The 18,183-nt window shown below is 38.5% G+C and overlaps 1 protein-coding gene across 9 annotated transcripts; it reads left to right on the top strand.

The window, feature by feature from the left end:
• Nucleotides 1–581: 581 nt before the first annotated feature.
• Nucleotides 582–16,207, top strand: LOC113635016 (gastrula zinc finger protein XlCGF26.1-like). Of its 9 annotated transcripts, none has more exons than XM_047815486.1 (4): nt 582–736; nt 2,252–3,288; nt 9,325–9,670; nt 15,017–16,207. In XM_047815486.1, exons 1-4 carry the CDS (start codon nt 697–699, stop codon nt 16,054–16,056), a joined length of 2,463 nt encoding a protein of 820 aa, XP_047671442.1. In that variant the 5' UTR covers nt 582–696; the 3' UTR covers nt 16,057–16,207. The 9 variants fall into 9 exon arrangements, 6 of the variants coding, with proteins under 6 accessions (XP_047671442.1, XP_047671430.1, XP_047671434.1 ...); XR_003438722.2 differs by lacking the exons at nt 582–736; nt 2,252–3,288; nt 15,017–16,207 and adding exons at nt 7,087–7,222; nt 11,158–11,222; nt 13,420–13,563 and having other exon boundaries at nt 9,041–11,082; XM_047815474.1 differs by lacking the exons at nt 582–736; nt 2,252–3,288; nt 15,017–16,207 and adding exons at nt 7,087–7,222; nt 11,158–11,222; nt 13,420–13,563 and having other exon boundaries at nt 9,041–10,853.
• Nucleotides 16,208–18,183: the final 1,976 nt, after the last annotated feature.

An 18,183-nucleotide genomic window follows, 5' to 3' on the forward strand; every position in this document is an offset into this window, starting at 1 on the left:
CAATCATACCATGTACTCATGTACTAATATGGTATGCCACACACTGCACATTAACTCTCACGTTCAACACTGGACTATACATGCACACTGCATTTAGTACAATAATCTATCTGTTACCACTGGATACCATCCGATGCACATCCGTGACATTTCTGTATGTAGCTCACGTACAATCTGTTCACCTTAGCATATTTTTATGTGTATATATATATATATATATATATATATATATATATATATATATATATATATATATATATATATATATAATGTAGAAATGTGTACATTCTGTGTATAGTGTATAATGTGTAGTGCTAACTGCCATTATGTCTAATAGTACACTATGTGTACTGACTATATGTATGTGCATATTGCACATTTTCACATGGTGAAGTCTGTATGGTTGTGTGTTAATTGTTTCTGCAATTTCTGGAGTTCTCTCCTAAGAATTTCACTCACCAAGGCACATGTGCTGTGGTGATGTGACAATAAAAGTGACTTGATTTACAACTTTTTTACCAAACCTCCCTTGATTTCCCACATTCTCCAGTCCACTAGGTGGTGGTATTTAGCTAGCAACCTACTTAAAGACTGAGGGAAAAGAAGAAGACGCCTTTTCTGAGTAAACCAACTGATCTAACAATCACAACCTGAAGCTTTTTCTGTCTGGATTTGAAGCTGAACTTAAACCTTGGTATGAAGCAGTGGTTAAATGTCTCCAGCTTTAATTCCCCAGGTATGTTAAAGTAAATGTGGTTCTTTGAGTTCTTCATTTTGACTAATCTTACATTATCTTAGCCTAAGCTAACTGTTTAAACGTTGTTTGTGGGGTTTAAAAGTAAAAAGCAGGGATATTTTACACAATCACTTCAGGTTAAACAAGTAAGGAAGTGTAACTGCTAAAGTGCTAATTTTATCTTAAAATCAACTTTATTAAACAATTAAGCCTCATCTACCTTTTTCCTCATCTGCTTCATAACAATGTGTCTCTCAGGGCTCTAAAGTTTTGAATATATTTTAAATATTTTTTTTCAATATTTTAAATTTGTCTTAACCCCCCCCCTTAAATAAATAAATAAATAAAATTGACATAAAACATTCCAAAACTTAATAATTGAATTAAGCAAAACATATTAAATTATACAGTGTCGTGCTGTTGGTTAGTAGCCTTATTTTTCTGAGATTTAATTTATGATAAATTCATTATTTCATAAAATGCCATCTCAGGGCCCCAAGAACCACTGGCCCTAGACTACTTGTTCTGAGCAGGTGTTGTCAGTGAACCGATGCCCCCCTCTCACCATCTCAGGGCCCCCAGTTTGAGAACCACTGGCCCTAGACTACTTGTTCTGAACAGGTGTTGTCAGTGAACAGGCTGTAAAACTGTTGGCTAAGTTACAGACAATCATGAAGAACTCCTGCTGATTATCTGGGAAACGTCTCTAACAGCAGTCACAATGTCATTGTTTGTGTCCAACTAGTTGTGTGTTTGTTGTAACATTAAACAGGAGATCACGACTTACTCTGTGCTCAAAGTGATGCTCACAGCTCCAGTGCTTTTGTCTGTGGTGAACGAGGACGATGATGAACAATTCCAGGATCTGCTTTTTTGTCATTGATTGTTGTGTTAAATCTTACCCAGATACAATAGTGATATTTTCTGATTGGCTGTTGTGTAGCCTCTTTTTTGATTGGCTGATAAGTGTCTGGTTCGACTAATAACTCCAGTGGAGTCCTGCATTTTGGGCGCTGCGGCTTACTAAATATATGATAAATAGTGAGTTTTTCTGTGTGACAAATACAATGAGCGTGACAAAAGACCCAAATAAGGGACTGTCATGCTCAATGCCTGATACTTGAGAGCCCTGGTGTCCTCTCACTCACTGGCCACTTTATTAGGAACACATGTACACCTGATCAATCATGTGCAGTGGTGCAATGAATAAAAATCAGCCAGCATCTTTACATAATGTTCATTAAACATCAAAATGAAGAAAACGGGCTGTGTGAGTATTTCGGAAACTGATGATCTGAGCTTGATCTGATGTCTGTAGAGTTTAAACAGAATGGAGTATATATACAGTAAAGTTTACACAGAGAGTGTTGTGTATATAATATTTAACACCCCAAACCATGAAACCACCCCTGAAACTGTTAAATCTCTGACAGTGTGTCTAACAATGTGCTGCATTTTACCTTTATTTAAAAAAACAACAACATAGATTTAACTTTGTATTTTATTTATCACCAGAAATGAGCAACACTGTTATAGTCTTCTCCTGCTCCTTGTGTCCTCTATACTACTCATCTCAAAGTGATCTCGATGAACACACAGTGACATGCCACCAAGAGAAATTAGGAGATGTAAAATCTGAAAACATGATGCCTGCAGGATGCTCCAGTAGTGAGCAGAACACTGGTGGTAATTTACCAAATACCACCAATCACAAACCTCTGGAGGAAGAGCTTCACCAATACCCAGAGTGTGGGAACAGTTTTACTCAAGTGGTCGATCTCAAAACTCAACACCACCTTCATGCAGGAGAAAAGCCGTACAAGTGTTTGGAGTGTGGAAAAAGTTTTAATCACAGGAATAGTCTCCGACAGCACCAGCGTATTCACACAGGTGAGAAGCCGTATCACTGTCCGGAGTGTGGAAAGAGTTTTAATCACCATACAAATCTCCAGACACACCAGCGCATTCACACAGGAGAGAGGCCGTATCGCTGCTCAGAGTGTGAGAAGAGCTTTACTCATCACAGTGCTCTCCAACGACACCAGCTCATTCACACGGGAGAGAAGCCGTATCACTGCTCACAGTGTGGGAAGAGTTTTAATCGGCAAACCAACCTCAAAACACACCAGCTCAGTCACACAGGAGAGAAGCTGCATCAGTGCTCAGAGTGTGGAAAGAGTTTTTCACACAGAAGTGCTCTCCAGACACATCAGCGCATTCACACAGGAGAGAAGCCATACAGTTGCTTAGAGTGTGGCAAGAACTTTGCCCAACTGGGCCATCTTCAGCAACACCAGAATGTTCACACGGGAGAGAAGCCATATAGTTGCTTATACTGTGGAAAGTGTTTCGCACAAGTGGGCCATCTTCAAAAACACCAGACCGTTCACACGGGCGAGAAGCCGTATCGCTGCTCGGAGTGCGGAAAGAGTTTTACTCAGCCGAGTACTCTCCAAGCACACTTACGTATTCATACGGGAGAGAAGCCGTATCAGTGCTCACAGTGTGGGAGGTGTTTTACTAAAAGAAGCACTCTTAAAGCACACCAGCGCATTCACACAGGAGAGAGACCCTATCAGTGCACTCAGTGTGGGAAGAGCTTTACACACCTGCTGAGTCTCCAGATACACCAGCGAATACACACCGGAGAGAGACCTTATCACTGTTTACAGTGTGGGAAGAGCTTTATTCGCCGAACTTATCTCCAGATCCATCAACGCATTCACACGGGAGAGAAGCCGTATGTCTGCTCACAGTGTGGGAAGAGTTTTAGTCAGCTGAACACTCTGAAATCACACCAGCGCATTCACACAGGAGACACCTCTGACACACTTGATGCATGTTAATCACAGTTCAGCAAGCGATTTACTTACTCTTTAGCTAGATAAAGAAAAACATGGACAAATTGCAGGTAATGTGTTTAGGATAGTTACAATCTGTAGCATATTAATCGTTCGTTTCTATCCGATGCTTGCATGACCAAGAAAAGCACTATTCTTTAATATGGGTACTTCCTGGGTTTGCCTCTGTTCTATCCTTGTCAGGCTTACAGTGGCTTAAATAACTTATTAATATTTGTTGGAATAAACCTAATTAAATCTGTCAGAAAACAAAATAATAACAGTCCATGCGGATGGGATTGGTCGACCTCTACTTGTCATGTGTATCCTTGCTCTGATACCATCCAAGTCACCTGTTGAGTTTTTTTTGTGATCTAGACATAATAAATCGATCACTAATGTTCAGGCTTTTTAAGCTAGCCAGCTAGTTTTTAACTAACTGCATCTTGACCCCTACCCAGCTCTCCAAGCTTTACAGTATATACAAGCAATTTTAGAACACATATCAACATAGTTCTCCTTAGAAATGTTCATGTGCACTGTTATTAAACCTCCCATCACTACTTGGTGGAGCATCCTTTTGCCTTTATAACCTCTAACAAGCGGTTTTTATAAACACAGACAAGAACATTGGCTTTTGAAACCTATCTTGTGTGGTGTCTCATTTTCTATGTGATTTAAATCTGGAGACTGAGAAGGCCACTCAAGGGCATTCAGGACTGATCAAATTGGCTTGATCTGAAAATCCAGTGCCTGTTACCACTTCCTGAATCAGAAAAACATCCCCACATTTTTTCTTTGGGCAAGTCGTGGCTTAATGGTTAGAGAGTCTGACTCGTAATAGTAAGGTTGTGGGTTCGAGTCTCGGGCCGGCCATGACTGAGGTGCCCTTGAGCAAGGCACTGAACCCCCCAACTGCTCCCCGGGTGCCGCAGCATAAATGGCTGCCCACTGCTCCGGGTGTGTGTTCACGGTGTGTGTGTGTGTTCACTGCTGTGTGTGTGTTCACTGCTGTGTGTGTGTTCACTGCTGTGTGTGTGTGTGTGTGTGTGTGTGCGCGCGCACTTTGGAGGGGTCAAATGCAGAGAACGAATTCTGAGTATGGGTCACCGTACTTAGCTGTATGTCACGTCACTTTTTTACTTTGATACTGGTTTACTAAGAATACCATCAGTCTAAAACTTTGATAGGGGTTCTTCAGATTTTGCAGTTACCCAGCAGACCTTCTTCTTTTTCCTCATGAAACGGCTAAGTCCTCTTTACAAGATTTTGGTCTTTCTTCTACAGTCATGAAGGTTTGCGTCTGAACTGTCAAAATCATGATCTGCAGAAATGTTTAATGTTCAAAATCCTTGCTGTCTTTGAGGTTTGAATATTTCTGATTGTAATTGTATTTATTTATTTATTTATTTATTTATTTATTTATTGTATCCGTGCTACATTGGAAAATATTGAATATGAAATTTAAAGGCTTAACACATACTTATCTGGTTTTGATCTTTCTGGTCAGACGTTTTATCAGTTTTTTGGCAGTAAGCGAAATTCTTCAGAGCCTGAAAAGCAAAATATGTTGTTTCGAATGGTATCCAGTAACAGTTATATTATAAGATATATTATTTTAGTATATACTTTATTATTGTAAAGTTCTGCTCAAGATGTTTAAATTCAATTCAGTTTTGTTTCTCTTGCACTTTTAACAAGGGCCAGAAACTCTGAATGGTGTCAGTTCTGGAGCATCTTGATGATCTGGAATGATCTTGTTCACTGTAAGGACCTCATTTATCACCTCTCGTAATCCTTGTGGTTTTATCATCGCTGTAGCCTGTTCTCAGAAAAACTGTCTTGATGTGTGTATTGTGTTTTGACTGTATTTTTGTTACTTGTATAGCACTTGAACTCATAAATATTCTCAGTAATAACTCATTAATAGAAATAAAGCCGCCGCCGCCTTCTTATTATTACAAGTCTGGTCCAGGTTAAAACTCAAACATTGCAGGTTAAAAAATAATATAAAATGCAGTAGGTATTCAGTGCTTAGTCTCCTTTTATTATGCTCTGCAGACAATGACTTACTTTCTTTTTTCCTGGTGAGTGCCATCAGACCTTGTTGCCTTCACTGCCTTTTTCACCCCAGGCCTATTTTTGAGCCTCTTGCTTGGAAAAAGACATGCTCAAATTCAAATGAGTACATCTCAAAAACTACAAGGTGTAGTTGAATAATTCTGGTATAAAGGTAATAAAGGTAACACATGAAACACTTCAACTAGCACTTTCTTCCCTGTTTGTTATATGTGTGTAAAAAAAATAAAAAATAAAAGGGGGAGGAGACCAAAAGAAACATACAAGGAACAGGACAAATTGTCCATGTTTAACACACGGTTGTGAGCTGTGACCAAATATTCTACTAATAATATTCTATATCTATATTCTATTCTAATAACATGACCTTGTCAATCTTTTTGGCTGTAAAAAGAGACATAAGGCACTTTATGAACTTTAGTTGAAAAAGAATTATCTAGAGCATGATGTGGGTTGTACAACTGAACAGCGCACTGTTTTATATTCTTAACATAATTGGTATCAGGGTGATACACAGCAATGGTTTCTGCATGTGTGGAGTTTCATTTGTTCCTGGGGGTTTCACATCAATGACAAAAAGATGTGTGAATGTTTTCCTGTGGCTTGCATCCTAGGTGAATTCCTTCACATTGTTCCATGTGATGCCAGGATAGGATCTAGATTGAAACTAATCTTATTCAAAAAAAAAAAGAGAGGAAATAAACAGATTGATTAATGGATATTGAACCTAAAATACGAACCCACTTTCTGACAGTTTCCTCCAGTAGGTGGTGGTAAAACACTTTACAAAAGGAAACAACATTCAGTCTCAGATATTTAGGATGTTGAATAATAATGGCTTTATGCTGTATTGCAGAAATGGGTTTCAGTAACCGGGATGCACATACTTTGTGTCTTAAATGTAAAATTAGTATTACTTAAATTTTAATTATTGAAATTATTATTACTTAAATTTGAATTATAACAGTTTACACTGTTAAATAACACATACCAATTCAACAATAACGTTTGTATAATTTGTATGCAAAATGACTGTCAACAACTTAATTACATTTATGGCATTTAGCAGACACCCTTATCCAGAGTGACTTACAACTGAGGGTTAAGGGCATTGCTCAGGGGTCCAGCAGTGGCAGCTTGGTGGACCTGGGTGAACCTTGACCTTCTGATCAGTAGCCCAACACCTTAACCACTGAGCTACCACATCCCACATTGAAAACACTTTGTATGTAATTGTGTTTGCCTTGAGGTTTATGCAAATAATAATAATAATCATCATAACAACAGCAACTATTATTATTATTATTATTATTATTATTATTATTATTATTATTATTATTATTATTATCATATACTGGTTAATTATATATTATATACTGGTCATTTCTGATGTTTTTGCCCCAAACTCCAGTCCAGTAGGTGGAGGTAAATCAGTGTATGTTTTCCGAGGATTCGAGCTAAGCTTCATCTTTACATAAAAAGCTTTCGGACTGCGGACATTAAATGTCACCGAGTTGAAAACAACAGCGTTTGAGTGGGTTAAATGTGTTAGGCTTTAAATCCTAAGGTAAGTGAAACTGGGTGTCAGGGCTGCTGACAGGATTACGGTTAACAACCAACAGACAAAATCACTGACCGTCACTTAGAGACCGTGTTTAAGGCCTGAGTGGGTTGTTTTTTTTATATTATTAAATTAAATTAAATATTACATCGGCTTATTCTTGTAGCGGTGGCCATACAGATGTATACAGATATCAGTGCAGCTTCAGATATTTCATGAATCTGGATCATAATTGTGGACATTTGCCTCTTTTTTTTCGCGTTTAGTTTAAAGATTAAGTTGCAGCACGCGCACACAATTTAATTTAATTTATTATTTCTGCTAGACACGTGCTGCACGTGTTCGTTTTTTTTTCTTAGTAATTAATCGATTAAAAACGTTGCCCTGTCTTTTTTTTTTTTGCCAAGACTCGCAAAATCCTTTTCCTTAGACACAGCTTCTGTTTAGTGTTGTGTATAGTTTTAATAAGCGCAGGTGTGTTTATTAAAGTTGATTTTGTTAGCTACTAGACACCGATTATTCGTTAGTCAACAATGAATGAACGTTGTAGGTGATTACAAACATGCGTCACAAGTAACAGCTAACAGCTGGTAGAACACTGCAGCAGACCTGTGTTGTATTTTTTGTCCATTTACTATCACTTGTTATGCATTGTTGCTGTATGTAAAATCAGGTGTATAAAAAAGGACATGACAAAGCTTGGGAAGTGCGATATACGCTCATCATCCACTTTATTATGAATCCCTACACATTCATTATTTACATTCACTATTTACTGGACACTTTAACGACAATATTTAAAAACCATACACTTTTATGTATGTATATTTATGCATATGTATATACATTATTTCTCCTTTTTTTCATATTTTTATACAGTTTTTTAAATAGTTTTCTTATATAGTTTATACTTTTTTTTAATTTTATTATTTTATTTAATTTTTTTGCTTTTTCATACTTTTTATTCTAATACCGGACAGTTGCATAAAGCATTTCACTGCATGCCGTACCCTGTATGTGTATGTGACAAATAAGATTTGGTTATTCTGTATTAACTCTAGAGACTGTTGTATATAAAAAAATTCAAAGAGATCATTATTTACTGAAAAACTCCAACCAGCTTATCTGGTACCACCATCTATGTCATGGTTAAAGTCAAATAATAGAGATGTTTTCTTCATTCTTTAAACAATAACTGAAGCATTTTACATGATTTTATTCATCGTGCTGCTGCCATATGATTGGGAATGGGATGGGGGAGGAGTAATGGAGTTAAAAATAAATTATTCAAATGTTTAACTCGACAGCTTAACTTGAGTTAATTTTGCAAAACAATTGACTCACCTTTCTAATGTACATTTTAAAGAATAAAACCAGGGTGGAAAAAGTAGAAGTCATGCCTTCCTCTAATCACAAAACAATATTCCAAAAGTTGGGACTGTTTAATTCATTAAAACGAGATATCATACTTTAGATCTATTTATATGTATCTTCCAGGTAACAAGTTACTTCTCGCTACCATTTATATTACAGTAGCTACTATCTACTAGCTACTATTCATTTTTAACCTTTTTTTTATTTTTTTTATTCTGTTTTCAGGTTAGTAAGACAAAAATAAATGGGTTGGATTAGAACTTATTTATATATGGACAAGCTGTTATAGGAAGAGAGTTCATTGTGGTGTGATGCAGCCCAAGGCTATAACAGAGAAGTTATTATACATATTTACATAACAAATATTATGCAAAAGCAGACACCTTAAATGCTTCCATTGCACATTTAAAAAAATGATATTGACACTTTTTTCTCTTTTTTTAACCACAGAAATGAACAAAAGCAAAAAAGTTTTCTCCTGCTCCCTGTGTCCTCTTTACTACACATCTCAGATTGACCTCTACAGCCATGTCGAGATATGCCACTATGAGAAGTCAGGAGAAATTAAATATGAAAAAAATATGATGCCAACAGGATGCTCCAGTAGTGAGCAGAAGACTGGTGCTAATTTACCAACTACCACCAATCACAAACCACTGGAAGAAGAGATTCACCAATACCCAGTGTGTGAGAACAGTTTTACTCAACTGGTTGATCTCAAAACACAGCAACACCTCCATACAGGTGAGAAGCCTTACCAGTGTTTGGAGTGTGGGAGAAGTTTTAATTGCCAAGCAAATCTCAATGTACATCAGCGCATCCACACAGGAGAGAAGCCGTATAAATGCCTAGAGTGTGGAAAGAGTTTTGCACAGTCGGGTCATTTTCAACAACATCAGCGCATTCACACAGGAGAAAAGCCCTATCACTGCTCACAGTGTGGGAAGAGTTTTACCCGTCAAGCGAACCTCCGAACACACCAACGTATTCACACGGGTGAGAATCGGCATTGCTGCTCAGAGTGTGGAAAGAGTTTTACTTACCGAAGTAATCTGGAAATCCACCAGCGCGTTCACACTGGTGAGAAGCCGTATAATTGCGCACAATGTGGGAAAAGTTTTGCACAAGTAGGTCATTTTCAGCAACACCAGCGTGTTCACACTGGAGAAAAGCCGTACAACTGCTCGTATTGCGGAAAGAGTTTTGCGCAAGTGGGTCATCTTCAACGACATCAGACCATTCACACAGGAGAGAAGCCTTTTCCATGTTCACAGTGTGGAAGGAGTTTTGCTGAAAGTGGTACTCTTAAATCACACATGCGCATTCACACAGGAGAGAAGCCTTATCATTGCTCACAGTGTGGAAAGAGTTTTACCAAAAGTGGTACCCTGAAGGCACACACACGTATTCATACAGGAGAAAGACCGTTCCAATGTTTACAGTGTGGGAAGGGTTTTTATTGTCGGAGCCCCCTTTTAATACATCAGCGCATTCATACGGGAGAGAAACCGTTCCACTGTTTACAGTGCGAGAAGAGTTTTTATTGCCGGAGCCGCCTCCAAATACATCAGCGCGTTCACACAGGAGAAAGACCGTTTCATTGCTTACAGTGTGGAAAGAAGTTTTATTGCCGGACTCACCTTCAAATACACGAGCGCATTCATACAGGAGAGAGACCGTTTGACTGCTCACATTGTGGGAAGAGTTTTTATTGCCGGACCCATCTACAAATACATGAGCGCATTCATACGGGAGAGAAGCCCCATGTTTGCTCGCAGTGTGGAAAGAGTTTTAGTCTGGTGAGTACTCTTAAAGTACACCAGCGCATTCACACAGGAGAGAAGCCGTATCATTGTCCTCAGTGTGGAAAGAGCTTTGCACAAGTGGGTCATCTTCAACAACATCGATGCGTTCACACAGGAGATAAGACGTATCCTGGCTCACAGTGTGAAAAGAGTTTCGCACGAGTGGATCAGCATCAAAAAGACAAACCTGTTGACATAGAGTTGTCGTATCGCTGCTTACAATGTGGTCAATGTTTTAATAAAAGTGGTGCCCTCGAAGCACACATGCGCATTCACACAGGAGAGAGACCGTATCACTGTTTACACTGTGGAAAAAGTTTTTATTACTGGACTTATCTCCAAATACATCAGCGCATTCACATGGGAGAAAAGAAGTACGTCTGCTCACAGTGTGGCAAGAGTTTCAGTCTGCCGAGTACTCTCAAAGTTCACCAGCGCATTCACACAGGGGAGAAGCCGTATGTCTGTTCACATTGTTGCAAGAGATTTAGACTGCTAAGTAATTTCCAAGTGCATCAGCGCATTCATACAGGACAGAAGTTATGTCTCTGATTACAGTACATGAATATTTTTTTCTGAATGTATACCTTGCTCAACAACTCGATAATGTAACGGTACCTGTCTTTATTTTACACATTTCAGTGTCTCATATAAAGCTTGCAGAACAAAGAAGTGCCCCGTTCACAGGTGTGCACTGAATACCTACCTTTGTCCTGCACAACATACTGAGTTTATAATTTAGTCTTTTGTTTATATTTTCAGGAATATTTTGCAGGCTGGTTCATACACTAACTGAGCAGAAGGGCTGTTCAAGGCTGTCTGTGGAGGTAGGTAGGATTCCTCAGAATTCCCTCTGGAGCAATTAGGAGTAGAAAACCTTTACAGAGACCTGCTCTATACAGCAACCACAGGTATCCTTGACCTGATACTGTGCAAGTTGCTTTTATGAGTGGGCACTGGTTTGTGAGTCCTTGCTAAGCATTATATATTAAGCTATAATATCCCAAATTCATCTAGTTATCACAAAATGGTCCTGATCAAAGTCACTCAGATCCTTGTGCTTGATTTTTTTTGTTTCCAACACATCAGCGAGCACTAATTCTTTGCTTGCTGACAAATATATCCCACCCCTTTACAGGTGCCATTTTAACAAGATAATCAATGTTGGCCACTTCACCTGTTAATGGTTTTAAAGTTATGATTGGTCGGCGTATTGAGTGTCTGGGACATGATTTATCCCTTCAATTATCACAAATAGTTTAACTCAGATGTTCTTGTACCTCTTCCTTTCTGCAAATATGCCAGTATAATAGTATATTAAAAATGTAAATTTACAAATAAGTAGTTTTGGAGATGGCCAGCACTTCGAACAAAGCATTTGGAAGGGTTGTGTTTTTTTTTTTTTTTTTCTTTTTGAATATGGTCTTCTTTTTGTCCAATTAAATGTTCTCTAGAACCGGGATGTTCTGTCTTAATATTTGTCCCACTCTATACTGTGGCTCACTGTAGAGTCATTGGGTCAAACCTGTCAACCTCAGGATAAAAGGTCTTCTAGGTAGATGTATAGCTCTGTAATACCTAGCCAGTAGGGCATGACATGTAAATACTAGAGCTGGGGTGTCCCATCTTAATAGAAAGGGTCCGACCACACAACAGCCACACCTGGTTACACCTGTTAAATCAGTTGATCCTGGCTTTTAATAGTTTGAGGTTTCTGCTTGTTGGAAATGAAAACACTACTTATTAGAATGTGCATGCCCTTGCCCTACTGGCTAGTTTTGTTGTTGTTGTAGAAGCAAACTACATACATTCTTCAAGAAAAAAATTCTAACCCTTCTGTTTTATTTCCTCTGTGGTCTTTGTGTAATTTCTCTGTATAAAAACTAAAGTCAGTCATGAAAAGTCTGTATTTGCATCTCTCTCTGCATCTATCTGTGATACATGACAATTCAGATATTTCCTAATAACAATGAATGATAAACTAAGAAAGATGTAATTATTTTAAACAATGGAAATACATTATATATAAAACAACAATTTTAAGTGTTGACTCCATTTTACTTTTGTTGTTTTTGTTTTCCTTTAATTGTGGTCAGACAGGAAATTGTTCGACTACGCTAACTAAGCTAGTTAAACTTGCCTTTGGTCATTGCTTTGCAGAATGACTATAATGAACTTTATATTTTCCCAGTTGTAGTAGTGTGTGTAGTAAAAAAAAAAAAATCCTATTACTTTGCAGTTTAACAAGCTGTTAAGTTTAGCATTACATGTTATGGGCAACTGCAGACATGATAATAATAAACTTTATTGTACATAGTGGATTGCACTGGCCACAGCATTAGATAAATGCATACTTAATTATGCTTTAATGTAATCAGTTTCTCAGCAAGGAAGAGACAAAACATCAAGCCTTTAGGTGTATGGATTCCACTCCTGTCTGCCAAGAAAAATACACTCACTTGAAGATCAGGGGGAAGAAATGTGTTTTTCCCCATTTGTAAATAGTGTTTTTTTTTTGTTGTTTTTTTTTTAAATGTGTTATTATTATTATTATTATTATTATTATTATTATTATTATTATTATTATTATTATTATTATTATTGAAATTTATTGAGGTACCATATATTTTTTGGGAGCTTAAACTAACTTGGCCATTTTCCACTGACATTTCTCATCACCAATGTGTTTAAACCCAACAAACTGAAACTCACCTAATTTTTTACTTATTGAAACATTCTTTGTAAACTCTAAAGACTGTTGTGCTCCGAGCATGTTCTAAAATACATGCTACAAAACAATCATACTATGTACAAAATCACTAAGATGGCACTTTTAACTCGGTCTGATGTTTTTATTTTCTGTGCTGCTGATTAGGTAATTGCATTAAATGTGTAGGTCAGCAGTGTCCAATATTATCAAAGATAAGTGGTGCAGGTTTAGTTTAGATATAGTTTAACAGGAGCTTCCTGCATAGTACTACACCTTTTTTTACCAAACCTCCCTTGATTTCTCCCATTCTCCAGTCCACTAGGTGGTGGTACTTAGCTAGCAACCTACTTAAAGACTGAGGGAAAAGAAGAAGACGTCTTTTCTGAGTCAACCAACTGATCTAACAATCACAACCTGAAGCTTTTTCTGTCTGGATTTGAAGCTGAACTTAAACCTTGGTATGAAGCAGTGGTTAAATGTCTCCAGCTTTAATTCCCCAGGTATGTTAAAGTAAATGTGGTTCTTTGAGTTCTTAGGCTAAGATAATGTAAAATAACTGTTTAAACGTTTGCGGGGTTTAAACATAAAAAGCAAGTTATTTTACACAACCATATCACTTCAGGTTAAACAAGTAAGGAAGTGTAACTGCTAAAGTGCTAATTTCGTCTTAAAGTCAACTTTATTAAACAATTAAGCCTCATCTACCTTTTTTCACATCTGCTTCATAACAATATGTCCTCACACTCACTGGCCACTTTATTAGTTACACCTGTGCACCTTATCAGTCATGCAACTAACTAAGCAGCCAATCATGTGCAGTGGTGCAATGAATAAAAATCATGCCAGCCAGCAGCTTAACTTAAAGGTGGGGTGCATGATGTTTGAAAGCCAATGTTGACATTTGAAATCAACAAAACAAACACGCCCCTAACCCAAATGGGTGTCACCCCTGTTTTGATTGCTCCGTCCCACACATGCAGACATAACCCATGCAACTATTATGGCGGAACCTGCTGGGGCAGCTGGCCGAGGGGATGTTTTTATCAATAAATGAGCTCAATGAGCAATACTATGGTAATACACGTGTTTTTGTAGTGTGTTGTACCATGAAAGGTTTAGCTCTGTTTGAAGACGACGTTCAAAACCTAGAACTCGAGGCAGAGGTAACGGCAGGTGTCCACCATGTCAATGTTTCAATCTCTTTCTACTTAAGTCAGACATGTGCACTGAACACTCTTTCCAGTGCATATTGAGGCGCCCCTTTCTGCTCATTGGCTACATGTTCGTTTTGTTAGTCGGCCCGACTCAGTTTTCTGAAGCATTTCTCAAACGTTGTGCACCCCACCTTTAATATTCATTAAACATCAAAATGAAGACAAAGGGCTAGTGTGAGTATTTTGGAAACTGATGATCTGAGATTGATCTGAGATCTGATGTCTGTAGGTAGAGTTTAAACAGAATGGAGTATATATAGAGTTTACACAGAGAGTGTCGTGTATAATACCCCAAACCATGAAACCACCCTGAAACTGTTAAATCTCTGACAGTGTGTCTAACAATGTTCTGCATTTTACCTTTATTTTTAAAAAACATAGTTTTAACATTATTTTTTATCACCAGAAATGAGCAACACTGTTATAGTCTTCTCCTGCTCCTTGTGTCCTCTATACTACTCATCTCAAATTGATCTCGATGAACACACAGTGACATTCCACCAAGAGAAATTAGGAGATGTAAAATCTGAAAACATGATGCCTGCAGGATGCTCCAGTAGTGAGCAGAACACTGGTGGTAATTTACCAAATACCACCGATCACAAACCTCTGGAGGAAGAGCTTCACCAATACCCAGAGTGTGGGAACAGTTTTACTCAAGTGGTCGATCTCAAAACTCAACACCACCACCATGTAGGAGAAAAGCCGTTCAAGTGTTTCGAGTGTGGAAAAAGTTTTAATCACAGGAATAGTCTCCGACAGCACCAGCGTATTCACACAGGTGAGAAGCCGTATCACTGTCCGGAGTGTGGAAAGAGTTTTACTCATCAGAGTGCTCTCCAGCGACACAAGCGCATTCACACAGGAGAGAAGCCGTATCACTGCTCAGAGTGTGAGAAGAGCTTTACTCATCACAGTGCTCTCCAGCGACACCAGCTCATTCACACAGGTGAGAAGCCGTATCACTGCTCAGAGTGTAAGAAGAGCTTTACTCATCACAGTGCTCTCCAGCGACACCAGCTCAGTCACACAGGAGAGAAGCTGCATCAGTGCTCACAGTGTGGAAAGAGTTTTTCCCACAAAAGTGGTCTCCAGACACATCAGCGCATTCACACAGGAGAGAAGCCGTACAGTTGCTTAGAGTGTGGCAAGAACTTTGCCCAACTGGGCCATCTTCAGCAACACCAGAATGTTCACACGGGAGAGAAGCCATATAGTTGCTTATACTGTGGAAAGTGTTTCGCACAAGTGGGCCATCTTCAAAAACACCAGACCGTTCACACGGGCGAGAAGCCGTATCGCTGCTTGGAGTGCGGAAAGAGTTTTACTCAGCCGAGTACTCTCCAAGCACACTTACGTATTCATACGGGAGAGAAGCCGTATCAGTGCTCACAGTGTGGGAGGAGTTTTACTAAAAGAAGCACTCTTAAAGCACACCAGCGCATTCACACAGGAGAGAGACCCTATCAGTGCACTCAGTGTGGGAAGAGCTTTACACACCTGCTGAGTCTCCAGATACACCAGCGAATACACACCGGAGAGAGACCCTATCACTGTTTACAGTGTGGGAAGAGCTTTATTCGCCGAACTTATCTCCAGATCCATCAACGCATTCACACGGGAGAGAGGCCGTATGTCTGCTCGCAGTGTGGGAAGAGTTTTAGTCAGCTGAACACTCTGAAATCACACCAGCGCATTCACACAGGAGACGCCTCTGACACACTTGATGCATGTTGATCACAGTTCAGCAAGCGATTTAGATAGAACGGGGCATAGAAGCCTTTATTATCGCCACATACACATTACAGCACATTGGAATTTTTTTCTTCACTTCTTCACATACCACAACTGAGGAGGTTGGTCAGAGTGCGGGGGCAGCTATGATACAGCGACCCTGGAGCAGGGAGGGTTGAGGGCCTTGCTCAAGGGCCCAGCAGTGGCAGCTTGGCTGTGCTGGGCCTTGAACCCTGATCAACAACCTGTTCTTCCTTACCATCTAATGGAGTTTTTCCTTGCCACTGCTGCCTGAGTCACCTCAGGCTTGCTCATTGGGGATAAATACATACACATTGTGAACTAAATCTATCTAATATTAATCTTGAATTTTGTATTCTATTAATCTTTATATTATTCTTATAATAACCCTTTGTTATATGTTTATGTTCTGTAAAGCTGCTTTGAGACAATGTCAATTGTAAAAAGTGCTACACAAATAAACTTGAATTCAATTGAATTGAATAAAGAAAAACAAAGACAAATTGCAGGTAATGTATTTAGGCCAAAAATTGGATAGTTACAATCTGTGTAAGAAATATCTCTGAACTTGATTTATGAATCAAACAATGCTGTGAAACTAGTAGATACTTTTAATAATCTGTTTATTAGACTGTAATTATGTAAATACTGCATACTATAATTATGTAAATACTCTTTTATGAAAAGTCTGAATGGTGTCAGTATGGTATTACCTCTTACACCTCATCCAGTGGATATAATGCTTGTGGTTTTATCATGGCTGTAGCCTGTTCTCAGAAAAACTGTCTTGATGTGTGTATTGTGTTTTGACTGTTTAAATGTTACTTGTATAGCACTTGAATTCAAACTGAATAGAAGTTAGGCCTTCTTCTCATCATTGTTATGGGTAGAAGGAAGAGTGCATATATTAACATGTTGAATTAATAAAAATATGATATTGTTTCTGAGAATTCCTGAGAAAGACAACCCACAAGAACTGAAAGTATCAGTCAAAAAATCTAGATTATGTTATGCTCTGCAGACAATAACTTTTTTCTTAGTAAACATCATACCTTCATTTAAAATCTGGATTAATTATATATATTAGTGTGTGTGTATGTATGTATGTATATATGTATGTGTGTATATATATATATTCCTGGCACCACCCGGGGTGCGTCATAGCTTCGGGACCACCATATCCGGTACGGTTCACGGCTGCTGCAGCACTAATGTATGTGTGGACTTGCTATTGGGCTAATGCTAACTAGACTGGTTTATTATCTTACCTTTTGCATTTCTTCCCCTTAGCCGATAGAGTCTAATTTTCAGATACGGTAGTTGACTTGTGGACCATTGGCTTTTCTCCCTTCTGATGGCTTGTTACTCCGCTTGTGGGAAATATTTGGCCATAGGGTATGCATTACAGGAATTCCGGTAGTGTCATGTGATGGTAGGTGAATGGATCATTAGATGTTGCATTGATTTGATGCACTGTATACAATTGTTTTATGTACTTTCAGGTGGATTACAGGGCGTCATCCTGTTGTCCTGAGGGAAGTCTTTATTGCCGTTTTGTACTGTTGTCTTTACAATGACCTGTGTTGCCTCTTGGTACTGTTGTCCTTATTGTTATCTGCATTGTTGTTGTTTTACTGCTTGTATTTGTCTTTGTTGTCTGTTCATTTTGATTTTGTTTATTCTTTTCCTTTTCTGTGTGCTTTCTCTTGCACGTTCCTGCTTCAATGTGTGCTTCGTCAAAGCTGCGTATCACCGTCCTTCGTCAGGGCAATTTTGTGTTGTCTGGTTGGTCTTATTTTTATTATTTTAGATCAGTTGTACATGACTTTCTTTTTTTCTTTTGGTATTTGTCTGATATATTGATTTCCTTGAGTTGTGTCTCTTGTTTGTATGATTAATTGTTTATTTCCTTGTCTGTGTCCTAATAGTCAAGTCTGATTTTCTTCCTTTTTTTTTTTTCAAGTTTTGGAATTGTATTTTGTTTTTTTTGTTACAAGGACAGCAGTACCTTGGGCTGGTTGGGTTTGGAGCAGCCTGGGATCTGACCTTTGTTGCCTTCTTGGTTCTTTCTCTAGTGTGAAAGGAGGTATTGGTAAGTTTTAGATAATG

The sequence above is a fragment of the Tachysurus fulvidraco genome, chromosome 1 (genome assembly GCF_022655615.1).
Source record: "Tachysurus fulvidraco isolate hzauxx_2018 chromosome 1, HZAU_PFXX_2.0, whole genome shotgun sequence".
Classification (NCBI taxonomy): domain Eukaryota; kingdom Metazoa; phylum Chordata; class Actinopteri; order Siluriformes; family Bagridae; genus Tachysurus; species Tachysurus fulvidraco.